Genomic DNA, 19,482 nt, shown 5'->3' with positions numbered 1-19,482 from the left:
GGCTAGCCGAGAAGCCATGTGCACCCTACACCATTATAGTTTAAATAGACTTGTTTGCCTTGCTCCTTTTGAAAATAATTTTTTTTTAAATTTTATTTCCCTGGCCAGTTTGGCTCAAAAGGGTCCGAGGTTCGATTCCCATCAAGGGCATGTACCTCAGTTGCAAGCTCAATCCCAGCCCTGTTTGGGGTGCATGTGGGAGGCAACCAAACTATGTGTCTCACATTGATGTTTCTTTCTCTCTGTCTCTCCACCTCTCTTCCACTCTCTCTAAAAAATAAATGGGAAACATAACTTCAGGTGATGATTAACAAAAAATTAAATGAAATTATATATATTTATTGATTTGAGAGAGGAAAAAAGAGGGTGAGAAAAACATCTATGTGAGAGCAGAACATCAATCACCTGCTGCCCAAAGCATCCCAACCAGGGGTCAGAACCATAACCTGGGGATGTGCTCTGACGAGGAATCAAACCAGCGAACTGACGGCGCAGGGGCTGACACTCAGCTGACAGAGCCACACTGGCCAGGCTGCCTTGCTTCTTTAGTAAGTTTACTTGCTTTGCTTTTTAATAACTTGGCTTTACTACAAAGCAATCATTCCAAGTCCCTTGTTTGAATTCCTCCCGATGAGACTGAAAGAACCGAGGAGGAGCAGCCCTCTCCCTTAACTCAGGGGGTGTCCTGTGACAACTTTTTTAGTGTTTCTGGGGTGCCTGTAATGAAGGGATTGAATAAAAAAGAGAAAACACTCATGGACACAAACATCACTATGGTGATTGCTGGGAGGGAGGCGGTGGAGGAGAATACAGGGGGGGGGGTAAATTGTGATGGACAAACCTGAGGTGGGGTGTGGAACAAACAATAGTGTACTAGTACAGATGATGTGTTGTAGAATTGTGCACCTGAAACTGTATTTTTGTTTACCAGTATCACCTCAATAAATTCAGTAAAAGGAAAAAAGTTTCTAATAGTAGAAAAAAAAAAAAAAAACCAAAATGAAGGAAATTTGGGTGAATTAAAAAATAAAAACTTATGAGAATATTTTCACTGAGAAATAGTTGACTGTGATACCACCTAGAATTAATGGCATTACTAACATCTGTATATGGCTTTCATATTTTTATATTTCATTCATTAGCTTAGTCAACAGGGATCGGTTGGTTATTTGTGCCAGGGACTGGAAGAGGGTAAACGTGGTGGAGATATCATGTAGGCTTGTGCTGTCCCTTTGTCACTAGCTCCATGTAGATATTCAAACCACAATTAAAGTTTTAGTTCTACAGTTCCACGTGCTACATCTTATCTCATTTATTATTATTACTAGAGGCCTGGTTCACGAATTCGTGCACACGTGGTTTCTCCACCTGGCGATCAGGGCTGATTGGGGCCAGCAGGCCTGGGGGAGGAACAGCTGGAGGTTGGCCGGCCATGGGAGGTTGGCTGTGGGAGCGCATTAACCACCAGGGGGCAGCTCCTGCATTGACAGTCTGCCCCCTGATGGTCAGTGTGTATCATAGCGGCCAGTTGACCAGTCATTGGTCTACCAGTCCTAACCATCATTTAGACTTTATATATATATACACATTTTGATGCACCGTTCCTAGAGGTACTGCAATACCAGGCCAATGTGTGGAATGGACAGAGCAAGCTCCTATTCCATCTCCTAACTCCAAAAATCCATTTAGTAACTGTCCTTGGATAGAGGACATATCCGATATTAAACTGTTAAGAACAGATACTAAACTTGATCTTAGGCAAAAGGCTGAGAAGCGATTACTAGCTACATTTTAAGTTCAAAATAGTGCAAATACTGAGATTCCCATCATTGCTGAAAGTTCTATTGAACAGTTGAGATATTTTAAAAATTTTTTGATTTTAGAGAGGAAGGGAGGAACATCAATTTTGCTGTTTCACTTATTTGTGGTCTGGCTTTCACTTCTTTGGTTGACTTTTTAAAAAGTGATTTTTTTTTTTTATAGAGAAGAAGGGAAAGGGAGAATTAGAAATACCAATGAGCTGCCTCTTGCACACCCTCTACTGCCGGTGTGTCCACAACCAAAGTACATGCCCTTGACTGGAATTGAACCCGGGACCCTTAAGTCCGCAGGCTGATGCTCTATCCACTGAGCCAAACCGGTTAGGGATGGTTGACTCTTGTATGTGCCCTGACCAGGGACTGAACCCGTAACCTTGTTGTACTGGGGCGGATTCGGGCCTGTGTACACAGAAGGTGGGTAAAATGCAATCATCAGTTTTACAACATTAAAGAACAAATAAACTGATCCCCATATGTACCTTACATGGTCTTTGTACAGCACCTCAATAATAAAAAGGAACATGACAGGCGACTGAAGCACTTATTATGCAGCAGGTCTGTTCACTGAGACACTCAGGGTAGCGAGCAATGTCACTACCTGGGATTTTAAAAATAAAATTTCTAATTTTTGATTGCAAAAAATCTGTTTGCAATCACTTCTCAAGGATCATCTGGCACTGCTGATTAAAACAACTTTTTCCCGGTGGAGATGAAGAGGGGAGGGAGGAGGGAAAGGCCCTCGGTAACGCAGCCTTCCACAACCAGGGCGGGCGCTGGCCGGCTCTCAGGCCAACAGTTTTGGGGCTTGTCAAGATAAAATTACTTCTCTGGTCTGGCCTTGGCCGCAACACCAGGTCCCCTCGGCCTGGCCAGGCGGCACCTGCGAGCAATGACCAGGCTGCTACGCTCAGGTCCCTTCCAGGCCGCACAGGCCCGGCCGCAAGCTCCTCCTCGCGGCGGCCATGGAGCGCCGAGTCCCCGAGTGGTTTCAGGCCGGCGCTCGCAGGTGCCAGCTTGCCGGGGCGCCGGAGGAGAGTTTAGCCCTCGGAGCCGTTAGTTAGACCCGTAGGGAACCGCTGACTCCACCGCAGAGAGACAAACACAGCTGTACGCAAGAACCCAGCCAGCCAGCCAGCCGCGCCGGAAGCCCATCAGCCCACTTCCGGCGCGCTTGCAGCTTCCTGGGCGAGGACGGAAGTGGCTTCCACGCGCTCAGATCCGCAAGGCCGTAAAGCAAGATGGCAGCGCTCGCTCCGAAGTGCTCGGTCAGTCTTCATCCTATTTGTAGCGCTTCTCTACCTACCAGGACCTCTCTGTTTCCATCTTCTGCCCTGGTTTGTCTCAGTAAAGCTCTCTCATATTCCAACCCCATTCACCTGTGGCCGAGTGCTGGCCGAAGGCTACGTGAGGCGACCTGAGCGCTGTGGGCGCCATCTTGTACGGAAACTGCTGGCCGGTTGGGCGGGGCGAGCGGCCGGGAACCCAGACCGGGCCGCCGCCGAAGATCTTGGGAGGGAGAGAGGGCGGGCTAGGGGTGGCGGAGGGCGTTGCTGTCCGGCATGTATTTCCGCTTCCTCCCCGCCCGGTCCTATTAGGTTGGCCCGGCTTGTTGTGGGGAGGGCGGGGGAAGGTTGTTTGGAGCTTCGCGCACGGTTAGGTAAACTGAGGCAGAGCTGTGCGTGGGGGACCTCTGCGCCCGCCTGTGCCGGAGGTCTGGGGACGGCCTCGGAGCGTTCGCAGGCTGGAGGAGGACGAGAAGGTGCGGCGGGGCTGGGAGTTGGGGGTGGCGCGGTGGCGAGCCCGGGGGTGGCTGGGGGGCAGGCAGGAGCGACTGAGACGCGGAGGGGTCGGCCCCCGAGCCCTGGAGGGCTGAGGAGTTGAGGTGGCCGGTCGGGCGGAGTTCGCGGCTGTGGGAGGACGGAGAGCGGGGCCTTGCGGCCGGCGTTCTGGTTGGAGCATGTCCTTGGCCTTTGTTTCCCTTGCAGGTCCCCAGAGACTTAGCCGCAGCCTCTGCTCGGGCCCAGCCGTCTGTCCCCAGCTGCCACCCCGGCCCGGTGGCGCCTGCCCCCGCCCTCCCGAATGCTGTGCCTCCTCGCAGGCCTCGGCCCAGGATCCAGGCCCCCTCTGCTCCCTGCCCCGGAGCAGCCGCGCCCCGTGGCCGGGAGGGGAGCGCTGTGCCGCCAGGGCTGTGGCTGCAGGAACCCCGCTGACGGCTGGAATCTCCGCCTCCGACCCAGTGCGAGGCCTTCCTGCGCCCCCTTCACCGGCCTCTGAGAAGAGACCCCTCTTGCCACCCGGAGCCCAGGAAGCCTCAAGCTGGGGCCCTGGTCCCAGCATGTCAGCCCTCTCCTGTGTATAGGGCTGTGCCCGCGCCCTGTCAGCATGGCTGAGCTCAGGCCGGTTCCGGGCGGGCGGGAGACCCCTCAGGGGGAGCTGCGGCCGGAGGTGGTGGAGGATGAAGTCCCTCGGAGCCCAGTCGCGGAGGAGCCCCGCGGGGATGGAAGTAACAGCAGTGAAGCCAAGCTGTTTCCAGGGGAGGAGGAAGAGCTGGATCCCAGGATACAGGTGAGGGGGCCGATGCGGGGGTCAGGAGTGCCAGCCTTCCCGAAGAGCTGGCAGATGGGGGCACGGGGGCAGGGAAGGAAAGCAAGCTTGTCAACAAAACAGTGCAACAAACTGAGGAGAGCTGAAAGATCAGTTTGTGACGGGAGTGCCCAGAAAGGCCACCGAATGCCTGGGGTGGTTGCTGAAGCCTCATTGGAGAAGGGGAGGGACATGAAGGAGGCACACTTCCGGTCAGTGCCCAGCAGAGCTGTTCTTTCCAGATAAGCAGCAGGGCTGTGAGCTGAGATTGGTGTGGCGGGGACTGAGATTGAGGCAATCTCACCTTCCCATCAGTGCCTCCCAGGGATGTCCCCTTCTGTAAAGGGTGAGGCCTTCCGTGTGTTACAGAGGTGGCGTCCGGTTTAGGCCTCTGAGGACGTCTGATATGTGTTGGTCGTGGTCAGCCCTCAGTGATACAGATGCCCAGCTCTACACCCTTAGAGCTGGGCATCTGTGTGTAGGGAGCTGATTTGTCCCCATGGAGACGTGCAGGCTGGTTGGGCGGCCGGCACTCTTCCTGGAGGAGGCCTGCAGCCATGGGGAGGGCCGGGAGGGCAGGCGCCGGTGGAGGAGATGCTTGGCGGTCCGAGGCTGGATGGCGGTGACTCCAGGCAGTGGTGGGAAGGACTGGCTGGGAAAGCTGCTTGGGCAGGGGAGAGTCAGCACGTTTCTGTGTTTGAGGCTGAGTCTGCCCTTCAGTTCATAGCATCGTCCAGGTTCTGGAGTGCAGGTGACTCAGTCTGTGTAGGTGAGCTTCCTGGGCTTCTCTGTCAACAAACCTTCAGAGTCACTCTGGCGAGTCCGCAGGAAATCCGTGCTGGTCCCAGAAGCCTCCCTGCCCTCTGGGTGGGGTTCCCGGTGGTGTCACTGCTCACAGTGAGGCAGTGGTGTGTCAGACATTCCTGCTGGTGCACGGGTATTGCATTGAAAGCAGCTCAAATTCTGTGGTTAATTTAGGTTTGTCCTCCACTGAGGAAACAAGGTGTAGTGAAAAGCATTTCGGACTGAGGTGCAAGCAGCCTTCCTTCTGACTGATGATTTGTGATTTTCATGCAACTTATGTAACCTCTGCAAGCCTCAGATTCTTCATCTGTAAAGTGAGGACTGCCTGCGCTGACAGTCCTGTGAGCCTGTTCTTTCAGAGTCTTTAGTCTGTTGGTGAGTGTGAGGTGGTGCTTTGGGAAAGATCCCTGTGCACGCTGGGCAGGAAGGCCACGTGACGGGCTGCAGCGTTCCTGGCCCTGCTTCCGAAGAGGATCCAGCAGTTTCTTCCTGCAGTCCCTCTGCTCCTGCATTGCCCGGTGTCCCCACAGCCACTCCCGTGCTTCATGTCCATTCACATAGCCTGCTTAGATCCATTATAATGAAGTGAAAATGGAAGGTACAGTTTCTCAGGCGCTATTGGCAGTGCAGAACTAGGACCTTCTGTTGGGGGCAGTTCCATTGGACGGGACAGAATGTGATGGTTTGAGGACACTGGGCACGTGTGATACCCCCTGGTCTCCCGTGGGCCCACCGTGACTCGCCAAAGCCCGAGTTGCATTGTGGGTTATGTGAGAAGGAAAAGTCTCCTTGCTCAGGTTGGCCCCAAGCCCGGCCAGTGTCCTGGCCTCATGGGGATTCAGCCCTTGTCGGGTGGGAGGCAGGCTGCTGGGAGGGACCTTTGGAGCAGCAGCCGGCATTCAGCCTTTGGACTTGGGCTCTTCTGTGTGCAGATGAGAGGGCCGTGTGCCTTTCTGGGCCCCGTCAGTGTTGACAATGCACAGTCTGTTCTCCTTACGCTGTGCGTCAGCGTTATAAGCGGATTGTTAGTACTCAGCGGGTCTGTACCACAGGTCCATCAGAGGCCTCCGGGGAGCTGTGAGAGCCGCCATCGGAGCTGTGCGCAGACCCGGCATCCTCCTGGCCTGCGGGGGGAGAAGTGGTTCTAACGTGTCCACTGGGCCAGGATATTCGAAGATAGGCTGGGACCCTGTTCTAGTGTTTTCTGGGTCTTTGAGTGAGGCTCTTTGCGATGTTGGGACGGGTTTCTTGGCAGGCAGGCAGCATGCCCGTGACCCTGTGGTCTGGTGGGATGGCCTGGGAGTTGGGCGGAAGCCAGCTTCAGGCCTACAGGAAGTATGCTGTTCTCCTGGGAAGGCCGCTGTCCGTACCCGTGTCTTCACCTCAGCGTAGTTCTCTAGGCCTCCAAACTGGTCTCGTCCGGGCCTGGTCTCCTCCCTGGTGACTTTCTCAGCCTCTGTGTGGGGCACATCTTTCCTGGGGCGAGTGGATACATTCACTCAGACTCTCGGGTGACTTTGCAGCCACTGCCTCTTCATCTGAAATGTGGTTTGGCTTGCAGACAGCTTTAATTCCCTTATTTCTGAGACCTGGGCCGTGCATCGCCCTGGCCCCACCCGTTGATCGTGTTTTAGTGTTTTAATAGCTGGCACAGGCTGACAGGCATGTTGGCAGCCTGAGCAGTCAGGCCTCTGCCACAGTGGCCTGGCATCCTAGGAATGCACTGTGTGTCCAGGAAGGTCACCCTCCCTCTGGCTGCAGGCTCACTGATGGGCAGTGTTCGCTGACTCAGACCTCATCTTCCTGGAGTTCTGTGTCAGCAGCCTCCAGGAGGCCCCAGTGGGACAGGCCATATGGAAAGTGTTGCCAGCTGCCCTCACTGCTCCGTGTTCCTCAGCTTGCATTCCGGCCTGGCTGCCCACCTGCTTGCCCACCCTGCCCTCCAGCCTGTTAGGAAGAGCTTTGTGATGAGGGGCAGACCTCATCCTACAGAAGACTTAATTGCTGGAGCTGCTGTGCTGATGAAGATTCCTACCTTTTAATCTCGCCAATACCAAACCCTGCCCGTCCCTTTTCCAGTGGGTATGACTTCCGTAGAACCCTCTGCTCTGATGACCTTGTCCGGCTGGGAGCACTGTGGGCTGTGAACCCACGGGAGCAGTGCAGGTGGCCTGACTCTCCTTCCCCCAAATCAGCACTTGCTGCTCTCCTGAGGCCTGTCCTTTGCCGACCAGGGCCGTGGCTTTCTAAGGTGCTGCTGTTCCTGTCTTCTCTGAGGTTCCCGCCAGGCACATCCTCAGTGTGAGAGTCGACACAGTAGCAGGACAGCCAGATCACAGGGTGGGTCCAGGATGCGGCCCCAGCTCTGTCACTTACGGCCAGATGCACAGCTCACTGTTTTCTCTTTTTCTTTTTGTTAGTCCTCACTTGAGTATATTTTCTTCCCCATTGATTTTTAGAGAGAGTTGAGGCAGGGGAGAGAGAGACAGACAGACAGACAGACAGATGTGAGAGAGCCATATTGATTGATTGCTTCCTGCACATGCCCCATCTGCCCTGTTTAGGGACCAGGAATGGAACTTGCAACCCAGTTATGTGCCTTTGGGAATTAAACCTGTAAACCTTCGGTACAAGAGCCGAGGTTCAAACCACTGAGCAACACTGGCCAGGGCCCCACCTCATTGTTCTTGTCTCAGAGTCTGAAGCCATCGTGGGTTGTGTCACACACAGGAGCTGGGCCCATGGGAGCGGTGGCCTCTCATCCTGCAGGAATGACCTCTCTTGAGGTCCGTTGGGGCGCTCCCTTCTTTTGCAGGTGCAGTCCTTGTTGGGAAGGCAGTGAAACAACTGTGTGCTTCCTTCGGCCTCCCTGGGGTCCCTGAGTCGCTGTCTGTGGTTCCAGACTGTCTTGTCTTATGGACACTGGGTTGTGACTAACCAGGTGGCCATGTGCACCAGTTTCTAGACCCACACTGCCCAGTACGGGAGCCAAGTGCTGCTGGCCCGGCTGAGATGTGCCTGAGGATTGAATGAATGTGAATATTTCACAGGCATCGTCCAAAGTATAAAAGTGTTGTAAATACTTATGTTGATAACATAATTGAAATTATAATTTCTTGGGCATGTAGGGTTAAGTGAAAAGTTACAGTTTCATCTGTTCAGTTTTGCTTTTTCTGAAATGTGGCTACTAGATGTGTGAGACACACATTGTGCTTCTGTTGGACAGCTTTGTTCAGTCCAGTTCAGAGTCAGGTTTGAGGCCCTCTTAGAGGCAGGGAAACTGCTTTGCTATCTTTGTTCTTGGTTCTGTGTGTCTTCCTTTACTGTAATACGGCATGTAACTTGGTTTCCTGGACTCTTACTTGCAGACTCAGATCTGGGGGTGAGGAGGTGTGTAGAAATAAAGGGGCCACGGGGATCATACACTGAAAGGGCTGACTGAGGCGAGTGCGAGGCGGCAGTGGCAGTGACCTCTGGCCACGTTAGGCCCGGTCTGGGCACGGGCAGCAGGCAGACGGTGAGTCCAGCTGGCTGCCGCAGGCTCCTGGAGTGAGTCCCTGAGCTGAGTGCAGGCGTCTTCCGGGCACGGCTGCTCCTCAGGAGGGTCCTTGACTTGTTGGGCCGTAGGGACTTGGCCCAGAGAGGGGGGTGGAAACTGGAGCAGCGCTCCTCCCTGCTCTCTCCCAGGATGGTCCCGGGTCCAGTGAGGCTCTTCCTTTCTCCCACAGGATCTGCTGCGTGGGGACTTGGGGTCACTGTCACTCTACTCCCAAGCTGGCTCGTGGCCTCTTGAACCCTGTGTTCTTCCCTCTTTGGCCTCATTTGTCCATCAGGCCCTCATAACTCCGCAGCCTGCATTCCCCTGGCCCCGTCCCTTCCTCCCCAGCAGGATTACTGCAAACTGCTTCCACCATGCTCTGCCTGGGCTCCCCACTCGTTTCTCACGTGGCTCAGGCCTTCCCAACCACAGCCAGCTAGTGCCAAGCTCTGAGCCCGACCTCCCTCTGCCCTGACCTCACTGGCTTCTCAGCTGAGCACTGCCTCCCGGGCACCTGCCTGTCACTGGTGCTTTCTGTGCATCAATCAAGGCCCAGTCTTGTGACTGGGTCAGGTATTCAGGGCATCCTGCCCCAGCCTCGTGCTGCCCAGGTAGGTGACTCTGCTGCCCCACCCCTCCCATGACTCCTCACACCATGGGGGCCTGTTACTTACTTGCTGGGCCATAAGCTGCTACCTTTCTGAGTCCTGAATTCTTGGGCCTTGTGTGCTAAGCTGGGATAAGTGTGCGGTAAATGTGCTGAGTGAGTGGCTCAGGGGGGAGGAGACTCCTGGCTGGGGTTTGAGGAGGAGCTGGTACAGACTGAGAGAGCGCCAAGGCTGCTGCCACTTCCCTGTGTGCATGAGTGTTCATCTCCAAACTTTAAAGTGAGGGCTTACTCCCTGACACAGGTAAGTGTGAGATAATAGTAGATTGTGGATTAGGTCTCTGACAAGGAGGGGCAGTGCCTGCCTGCACTTCTTCCCTCCCCTGGTTTGGTGGGTTTTCATCCCAGCATGCACTCCTGCCCACCCAGCCACGGAGGCCCCTCTTCTCCCCTGTCTAACTGCCCCTGTCCGCGGCAGGAGGAGCTGGAGCACCTGAACCAGGCCAGCGAGGAGATCAACCAGGTGGAGCTACAGCTGGACGTGAGTGCCTGCCCCGGGTGTCTCCACGTGCCCCCTGGTCAGCACAGTGGCAGGGGAAGGGCGGCCCCGGAAACAGGAGGGACTGGCACCCACACACAGTTATTCGTCTGCCCACATACCTGTCCCTTTGCCAGGAGGCCAGAACCACCTATCGGAGGATCCTGCAGGAGTCGGCGAGGAAGCTTAACACTCAGGGCTCCCACTTGGGGAGCTGCATCGAGAAGGCCCGGCCCTACTATGAGGCTCGGCGGCAAGCTAAGGAGGTACAGCCCCCTGACCCTCCGTCTGGGAGGGCCGTGCACCGATCCTGGCCCAGGCTGCTTCCTCTGTGTATGGTGGGAGACAGATCACCTTTTCTCTTAATCTCTTCCTTCTGGTTCATGCGTCTCTTTTTTGCTTACCCTCCATTTTTTTACCCTTCTTCCTCCCTTTTCTTTATGCAGATAATGTGGGTTCACTATTAGAAAACTATAATGTAACAGTAAAACAAGAAAAAGAAAACAAAAATTGCCCTAAATCCTACTTGATTTGCTTTGGTCAAGTATGGTGCGATGGCAGAGACAATGGCAGTGCCCAAGAGGCGGGCATGGCATGCAGGGTTACATGAGAAGCACCCGGGCTGGTCAGGAGGCTGAGGGCAGGAGAAGAAAACTTGGCCCTCGGCCTTTCTGCTGCTTTTTGTGGTCAGGAATGAGGCAGGGTAGGCAGCTCTGGCCAACTCAGGGTGGGAGGATGGTGTGAGTATAGGGGAGGGCTCTGTGCTCTGTGCTCTGTGGTGGGACCTAGTTGTCTGGTACTTGGTCCTGGGTAACTTAGGGCAGAGGCAATATTGACTGGTATGGATATGGAAGAGTCAGTTACAGGAGGTGGTGGGTGTTGGGTTGGCTGGTTTGCATGTGAAAGTTGTGCTCACAAGGGAGTTTACTATTCAGGAATTAACTAGCTTTGGGAGGGCCAGTAAGGGTCCCGGGATGTCAAAGCATCATAAAATATAGGCAGTAAAAAGTGTGGTTAACTTTTTGTATACCTTGTGCCAAATGTATTATACAATACTAGAGGCCTAGTGCATGAATTCATGCACAGGTGGGTCCCTCTGTCTGGCCGGCAACCAGGACCAATCTGGGCCGTCTTGTCCAGTCCTGATCAGGGCTGATTGGGCCACCTTACTGGGGAAAGGACCATGGGCTGCTGACTCTGGGAGCGCACTGACCACCAGGGGGCAGCTCCTGCACTGAGCATTTGCCCCGTGTTGGTCAGTGCGCATCATAGTAATGGTCGCTTAGGCTATATATATATATATGTATATATACACTTGTTTTTATTTCTTTATTTTACTTACATTTTTAAGGGCTGCTATTTCCTTATATGAGACACACTATATTTACTGTATATTCCCTGGAACTGAGAACTTAGGTTTGTTTCTAGTGTTTTGTTCGGTCAGCATGACTGTGATGACTATTTCTCAGCACTTGTCAGATTATTTCCTTCACCTTCCTTGCTGGGCTGAGTTGATGTGATGGTCTTGGGTGGGCTTTCTTTCTGTGAGACTGATCCACATCGCTCACTCCCTTGCAACTACCAAGGGTGGACTTCTCTGTTCTCTGTAGGGCAGAAGGCCAGCGGGCTCTCAAACTGCCGGGTCGGTCTCAGCTCACCCTCCACTGGCAGCATCGTGCCTTCCCATCTTCTCTCAGGCCGTAGCCTTACAAAACACTCTTTGTAGATGTTGTATTTATCCTTAGCGCAGTGTGAGAGGGAGGCGTTGCAGTGGGCTGTCCTCCTGTCCTCACCCGGGATATGTCTCCACAGCGGACTGATGGCCTTCTCCCCGCAGGCCCAGCAGGAGACGCAGAAGGCAGCCTTACGGTATGAGCGGGCTGTGAGCATGCACAGCGCTGCCCGGGAGATGGTGTTTGTGGCTGAGCAGGGCGTCATGGCTGACAAGAACCGGCTGGACCCGACATGGCAGGAGATGCTCAACCACGCCACCTGCAAGGTGAGCCCGGCGGTTCCAGCAGGCCCCTCCCTCGGTGCCCGTGCTTTCTTCACCCTCCTCACCCTCTCTCTTCCGCTGCAGCCTTCCCTCAGCTTAACTGTTTCAGACGAACCTGTTTCTTGCCTGCCCTGTTTGGCCTCAGCGCTTTTTATATACTTCTCCTCTGGAAGCAGATTGTTTGGCCCTTTGCCTCCAGGTTTGGCACTAACCCAAACAGTTCATCCCTACTGGATACTCTCGATTCAACACCCACATTTTGTTATGTTTAGCTGTGACCCCTTCTGCTTTCAATATTCTTTCTTGCTTTTAAGCTCCGCCACTGTACTTTGATATTTAAAATGGAGTTTGTGTATCATTTCCAAGCTCCCTGAAGGGGACTGAGGAGAGGGAGGTCCGCTGGCATCAGCCACCTTCACCGTGTGAAGGGCAGTGTCTCAGCCACTCAGGCTGCTGTAACAAATCACACACTGAGGCCTGGACAGCAGAATTTCTCCAGCTCTGGAGTTTGGCAAGTCCAGCATCGCACAGGCAGACCTGGTGTTGGTGAGGGCCCCTTCCAGTTCCTAGTCCGCCCTCTTTCACTGTCCTCCACGGCACAAGGGGCGAGGGAGCTCTCCAGAGCCCTTTTGTAAGGGCACTAATCCCACCCAGGACGCTCTCACCTCACAGGGCTGCCTCCCCAACCTTCAGGGTAGTGGTTAGGATTCAGCATGTGAACTTTGGGGGGTCGCAGACATTTATCTCGAGCAGCAGGCGTGAGCTCCTGAGGGGTGCTCATGCCTCAGGTCCTTTGAGGACGCCTGAGGCCAGGCCCCCGCCCTGCACAGCCGGAGCTCCCACAGGAGAGTGGCATGGGGAGGGCTGTGGAGCTGTGAGTGGCAGGGCATGACAGCCCAGTGTGCACCTGCCCAGTGTGGGGCAAGGTTGGCCCTGGCCTTGGTGCACATGCTGGCAGGAGTCTTTGCCTACTCCCTTTTGGGGTGTGAGAATGTAGAGAACCCAGTGCAGGGCTTGGCTGCCCTCACTGGGGCTCCTCTGGTCCCCCAGCTCCCACCCCAGCACTGAGGGCTCCCCGAGGACGGTGGCTGTAGAAGATGTGCCCAGACAGGAATTCCTGGCAGGCTCACAGGTTGTCCTTAGGGCCCTGGCACCCTCCCAGCAGCAGCAAACCCGAGTGGCAGTAGTGCAGGCAGCAGTAGGCAGGTGCAAGGACCCACTGCTCTCCTTTGTGTCTCAGGAAAGCCCTCTCTCTCCAGGCCCCTCAGACAGTGGGGTTCCCCCAGGGTGACATTTGGAGTGCCAGCCTGGGGTGAACGGCAGGGGTCGGAGCATGTCCCCCAGCTTAGCGATGTCTGTCATCTGCACTCTGTGGGCCAGGTGAACGAGGCAGAGGAGGAACGGCTTCGTGGCGAGCGGGAGCACCAACGGGTAACGCGGCTGTGCCAGCAGGCTGAAGCTCGGGTGCAGGCCCTGCAGAAGACCCTCCGGCGGGCCATTGGCAAGAGCCGCCCCTACTTTGAGCTCAAGGCCCAGTTCAGCCAGATCCTGGAGGTAGCTGCGGGAGCGGGGAGGCGGGATGGGGGGCATGGCAAGTGAGAGCAAGAAGACAGTGTGGGATCAGCTAGGTGGGACGGGGTGGTGCCTGGCTCAGAATGACCTCCAGGAAGTGGGAGGTGGAGTTGGGGGTGGGTATTGGCAGGGTCTGGAGTTGTAGGGAGATAAAAAAGAAAAAGTGAGAATCGGGAGAGGAGGAGGATCGGGTGGGTTCGGGGCAGGGTGAGGCTGCCCAATGGGACCTAAGGGGACTGGGAGCTCGCAGCTGTGAGGAGTTGCCAACTGGGTTATGCCCTCTGTCCCTTCCTCCCGCAGGAGCACAAGGCCAAGGTGACAGAGCTGGAGCAGCAGGTTGCTCAGGCCAAGACTCGCTACTCGGTGGCCCTGCGCAACCTGGAGCAGATCAGTGAGCAGATCCACGCGCGCCGCAGGGGCCTGCCCCCTCACCCGCCTGGCCCTCGGCGCTCCTCCCCGGTGGGCGCTGAGGCCAGGCCCCAGGGGGAGGAGGACGGAGACAGTGGGATCATTGAGGGGGCTGAGGGCGAGGCCCCAGAAGAGGGCTGCAGCCTGGGGCTTGGTCCTGCCCCTGATGGGGACACAGCGAGCCTGCTGAGCCTGCGCACCGTGGCCTCAGACCTGCAGAAGTGTGACTCCGTGGAACACCTGCGAGGCCTCTCGGACCACGCCAGTCTGGACGGCCAGGAGCTGGGCACCTGGAGCGGGGGCCGTGGGGGCCGCCACCAGCGCAGCATCAGTCTGTAGCCCGGCTTAGGTCTGGCGTGGCCCTTACCCTGCAAGCTCCGTCCCGGGGCCCTTGCTTCCCCTGGAGGTCGGGTTGGCTGTGTCTGATTCTGTCATTTGTCGTTCTCCCCCCTTCCCCAGTGTTACAGGTGACAGCTCTTTGCCTTACTCCCCAGAAGGCTTACCTCTGGCTCTCACGGTCTGTCCATTCTCTCTGCTGGCCTCTTTCTAACTTCTTTCCTCTGCCTGGCTTTTCCCTCAGGGACTTGGTCTGGGAAGCACAGGGAACCCCTCTCACAAGGTGGATGTGGACCTGAATCCAGCATCTCGGGCCCCCAGCCTGAGTGGACAGGTGTTCCTCCCATTTCCCTTCTGATGAGGGGCCAGAGGGGTGTGGAGGAGCCCTCCTGGCAGCTGGCCCCATGCTCTGCCAGCCTGCCTGTGTGTCACCTGTAAGATGTACGGGGGGAGGGGGACTGTGTACCTCAGAGACACATCCCGTCCCTTCGGCACTCCCTCCCTCCGCATGGCCTGCGCCGCTCTGCTCTGGGTGCCCCAGAGCAGGACTCGAGGGTGCTGGTGTCAGGAGGGCGGAACCAACCCTGCTGTCAGCACAGGGGCATCGCCGACTCCACACGGCTCCCAGTGCATGGTGTTCCCCCAGGAGAGCTGGGCCCTGAACATTGCCAAGGTGCTATGGGTCTCTGATGGGGTCCATGTTGGCGGTAGAGATGTTTGAGGTCCTGACGTTAAGGCCTTTGCCATCCCTGTTGCGGAGTGAGGTTTACCTTTCAGAGGGTTTTGAGCTGGGTCTCGGCCTGTTCCTGCAGGACGGAGTTGGGGGATTTGGTGCTCCTTCCCCAGCAGTGCCATACCTACTCCAGGGTCCCTGGGGAACGCGGGAGTGTGGCTGCCCTCGCTGGGGAGGGCCTCCCTCCACAGGAGCAGCTGTAGGTGTTTGGTGGTGCTGCCAAGCGGAGTGCATGGCGGGGGAGGTCGGGTGCCTTGGGAAGCGGCCTTTCTGTCCCACCCTAGGAGGGCCGAGAGCTGGACTGGGGAGCAGGGCTGCACCTAGGCCTGTGCGCTCTTGCCATTGACTGGGAGCAACGGGCCTTCACTGCCGGCGTGGTCACAATGAGAGCCTCTGGGTTTGAGGTGGCCATGGTGAAGGGGAAAGGGAAGGTGGCCGTCTGTGTGCATGTGCCGGTGTGCGTGGGGGGAGGGTCTGCCCTGACTTTATTTAAATAAAATAGTTTATGTAACAGTAATGGTTACTACCCCTGTGTGGAAGGGAGAAGCGGGGTGTTGAGCAGGATGATGGGGGCCTCTTTCGATGGGATGGTCCGGGAAGCTCCTGGGAGGTGAAGAGTTGGATCTGAGATTTAACCAGGCCAAGAGCGGAGGGAAGGCTTAGAGCACATGTGTCAAACACAAGGCCCTCGGGCCAAATCCGTCCCGCCAGGCCTTGCAATGTGGCCCGCACCGCGCTGTCATCACCGCACTCCGCTGCGTTTCCATCACAATGACAGTTTATGACTGTTCAGTAAACCATTCGGCCCGCGATTTAGGCTGGATTTTAGATTTTGGCCCCTTCTCTGATTGAGTTCGACACCCCTAGCTTAGAGCAACGTGGCTGGGTAAGTGCACAGGGCGGTTCCCCATCCCACCTGAGTGCAGGTCAGAGGTGGGTAGCAATAGCTGCCTTTTTCCAGATGAGACAACAGGTACAGTCTCCTTCCCCCCCCCCCCCCCCCGCTATTCCTGGAGTGATTTCCCAGCTACTTTGGGGGGGTCCATGGGAGTGCCACTCCTGGATTGGAGTGAGCATGAAGGAAGGGCTGCAGCACTTAGCAAATATGCAGGTTGCCCAGTTAGACTTGGATTTCAGATAGGGAGTGCTTTTTGCCCCAATGTTTAGGTCATAACGTAATTATTTGTGGTCTACCTGAAACTAAAAGTTTAACACAAAAGGAGACCCCCAAATCAAGGTTTGACTTGTGGTCCAGGCCCTCCTGTGGACCCTAGCCTGTGAGCATGTGGCATCACGTGGAGAAGGGCTGAGAGCTTCAGGAGCATGACACAGACAAAGGCTTTGGATGAGTCCAGTGAGGGATGCACCTGTGTTTACACCCAGGTGAAGAGTGGGGTCAGCCAAAGTGATGAAGAAGGTACTGCTGGGAGGGTCAGAGACCCTGGAAAGCTGGTGAGAAGTGAGATCTAAACACTTTTTAAAAATATATTCATTTTTTACAGAGAGGAAGGAAGAGGGGGAGAGAGTTAGAAACATCAATGAGAAACACCGATCAGCTGCCTCTTGCACACTCCCTACTGGGGACGTGCCTGAAACCAAGGTGCATGCCCTTAACCAGAATTAAACCTGGGACCCTTCAGTCCACAGGCTGATGCTTTATCCACTGAGCCAAACTGGTTAGGGCTAAAGTCTAAACACTCTTAAGGGGCTGGGCAAAGGCCAGGAGTTGGAGGGACGGGGCCAGAGTAGTAACTGGTGACCTCAGATGGGACACCAGGAGCCACTGTGTATAGGAATGCACTAGTGCCCTTTGACAGGTACTGTCCAGGGTGAGACTGCCTTTTCTGACCTGGCTTGTTTCTATTTTTTTATTTTATTATTTTTAAAATATATATTTTTAAATTGATTTTTTAAAGAGAGAAGAGAGAGATAGTTAGAAACATCGATGAGAGAGAATCATCGATCAGCTGCCTACTGCACACCCCCCACTGGGGATGAGTCCGCAACCAAGGTACATGCCCTTGAATGGAATCGAACCTGGGACCCTTCAATTGCAGGCCGACACTCTATCCACTGAGCCAAACCGGTTTTGGCTTGGCCTGTTTTTATTGAGAAACAAGGAAAGTATAAGGCAGATGGGTGCCACGCTATTTCCTTTGTCACTAGGAAAGCTGCTGTGAGCGTATGGCCTCTGTCCCTGGGCAGGTGAGCTTTCTGAGATGACACCAGGTCATCCTCCCCTCCCCAGCCCCTGGCAGTGTGGACCTATAAGTCTCATCTGGTGTGAAGGAGCCCGGGGAAGGGCTGGCTGGGCCCACCGTTCCTTGCAGAATCACCTGTCAGGTAAGGTGGGAGTGAGGAGAGACCAGGAGGGTTAGAGTTGACAGTGCTTCCTCCAGGGAATAAAACGGCCACAGCCTGGTCCCGACAAAAGTGGCAGCACCACCAGGCATGTCCGTGCGAGGCGTATGCATTGACCCACTTCCCTCCCACAGGGGGGTGGGGGGTGGGGTAAGAACCAAGCTGCCTTTTCCCAGATGAGACGACAGGTGCAGGGGAAGCGCCCCGTCTGCTCCAGCTTCATGGAAGGAAATGGAGGAAGTCGGATTTTTTTTTTTTTAAATCCTCACACGAGGCTGTGTTTTTATTGATTTGAGAGAGAGTGGAAAGAAACATCGAAGTGAGAGAAAAACAAATTGGTTGCCTCCTGTATGTGCTCTGACCAGAGATCGAACCTGCAACCCAGGTACTAGTGTGTGCTGTGACCAGGAATTGAACCTGCAACCTGTTGGTTTAAGGGACGATGCTCCAACAACTGAGCCACCTGACCAGGATGGCAGCTGGATTCTTAGAGTCCAAATTCATGGGAACCAGAGTGACAGTAGAGGCAGTGGGTGTAGTTCACCTCTCAGGAAGTTTTATGAAGTATCAGCATGGTCAAAGGGGATTTTGTTAAAAATTTTGTGAGCAAGAGATGGCCAGGTTGTGGGGAATGTGGGCCTCGTCCCTTCCCATACCTGTAGCATGTCACATGAAACAGTGAGTGGTAGCACGTTTTTCTGCTGAACCATGTCCTCAAGTGAGCAGCTGGGCCTCAGCTTCCCGCGCCCAGCACACACCTGGTGCCTGATGGGCGCTCAAGTGGCCGTGCTTTTTTGTTTCCTACACGCCCCGTCTGATGTTCACCAGATCACTCGGTTAGAGGGTGGGGGCGGTGGGGTGGTTCTCCAATGTTTCTATTAACTTTATCAATTGCACATGGAGAAGGGCAGGTGGATCAGCCTGGTGCAGATCAGTGGATGCCAGTCACTCCGTGTCAACAATGAACCTGCGCAGGGGGGGCCTGGTCCCATCGAGTGCCAGACAAGGAGGCTCTTTATAAAGTCCCCACTTAGGTTGGTCTCCCTCAAGGTGTGATTGGAGAGGGATGGGCTCCCAGGATGTCACACCCTGTGCTGTCAGCAGGGGGCAGCAGAAGCACATGTTCACATCTGTCTTGTGCGATTCCATGCAGGAGTTTTGGTGGGCACCTGGGCACCTGGGTGAGCGCTGGGCCAATGTGGGCACACCACTGAGCCCATCTGTCCCCACTCCTCGGGCCTCCACTCCGCCTCTGAGCTGGTGTGAGAGAGCTGGCCCAGATCTGCAGGGTGGCTTGTCGTTTGGGACCAGATGTTCTGTGCCTGTTGAGCCCTGTCTTCTTGCTCCGCCCACATTTCTTGTCCTCCCTAGGCCCTGTCCCTGTTCATTCCTTAACTTCCCTCCACATTCCATTCCTGAGCAATCGTCTCTCTCCACCCCTTCCCCCCAACCCACTGGCCGTCCTGAGACCGATGGAAACAGGAACAATCCACCGGCTGGCAAATGGATGTGTGCACGTTGTTTTGTTTGTTGTTAATCCTCACCAGAGGATATTGTTTTCATAGATTTTTAGAAAGGGAGGGAGGGGTAGGTGAGAGAGAGGCACAGAAACATGATGTGAGAGAGAGACATTGGTTGGTTGCCTCCCGCATGCACCCCCACCGGGACTGGGGATAGAACCTGCAACCCGGGTACCTGCCCTTGCCCGGGAATTGAGCTGTGACCCGTTGATGAGTGGGCTGATGCTCTAACCCACATGTGTCAAACACAAGGCCCGCGGGCCAAATCCGTCCCGCCAGGCCTTGCAGTGTGGCCCGCACCGCGCTGCCATCACTGCACTCCGCTGCGTTTCCATCACAATGACAGTTTATGACTGTTCAGTAAACCATTCGGCCCGCGATTTAGGCTGGATTTTAGATTTTGGCCCCTTCTCTGATTGAGTTCGACACCCCTACTAACCACTGAATCTACCCTCCAGGGCTGAATGTGTTCAGTTTATTAAGCAGTATTTGCCAGGATCTTTCTGAGTCCAAACACTGGTAGGGCTTGTTAGAAACACCATGAAGTGGCTGGGTGCCCAGGTGAACACGGGTGCATGCTGGTAGCAGGTGATGCAGGGCAGTAACCACGTGACTGGAGAGGGCTGCAGTGGAGGAGGGATCTGGGAGGTGAGGAAAGGGTGCGCT

At 55.2% G+C, this 19,482-nt stretch overlaps 1 protein-coding gene and 1 non-coding gene across 2 annotated transcripts; one reads left to right on the top strand and one right to left on the bottom strand.

Moving 5' to 3' along the window:
- Nucleotides 1–1,588: 1,588 nt before the first annotated feature.
- On the bottom strand, nt 1,589–1,778 carry LOC118726186. Its single transcript, XR_004990221.1, has one exon. It is a non-coding gene; the product is annotated as a U2 spliceosomal RNA (small nuclear RNA).
- Nucleotides 1,779–3,348: 1,570 nt separating this feature from the next.
- SH3BP5L (SH3 binding domain protein 5 like) lies at nt 3,349–15,449 on the top strand. Its single transcript, XM_036450076.2, has 7 exons — nt 3,349–3,579; nt 3,806–4,385; nt 9,831–9,893; nt 10,028–10,156; nt 11,728–11,889; nt 13,267–13,440; nt 13,759–15,449. Exons 2-7 carry the CDS (start codon nt 4,203–4,205, stop codon nt 14,203–14,205), a joined length of 1,158 nt encoding a protein of 385 aa, XP_036305969.1. The 5' UTR covers nt 3,349–3,579; nt 3,806–4,202; the 3' UTR covers nt 14,206–15,449.
- The last annotated feature ends 4,033 nt before the right edge of the window (nt 15,450–19,482 follow it).

Source organism: Pipistrellus kuhlii, unplaced genomic scaffold (genome assembly GCF_014108245.1).
Source record: "Pipistrellus kuhlii isolate mPipKuh1 unplaced genomic scaffold, mPipKuh1.p scaffold_m20_p_21, whole genome shotgun sequence".
In the NCBI taxonomy this organism is placed as follows: domain Eukaryota; kingdom Metazoa; phylum Chordata; class Mammalia; order Chiroptera; family Vespertilionidae; genus Pipistrellus; species Pipistrellus kuhlii.
The sequence above is the reverse complement of the archived record's forward strand: the minus strand, read 5'-3'. Positions and strand labels throughout refer to the sequence as shown.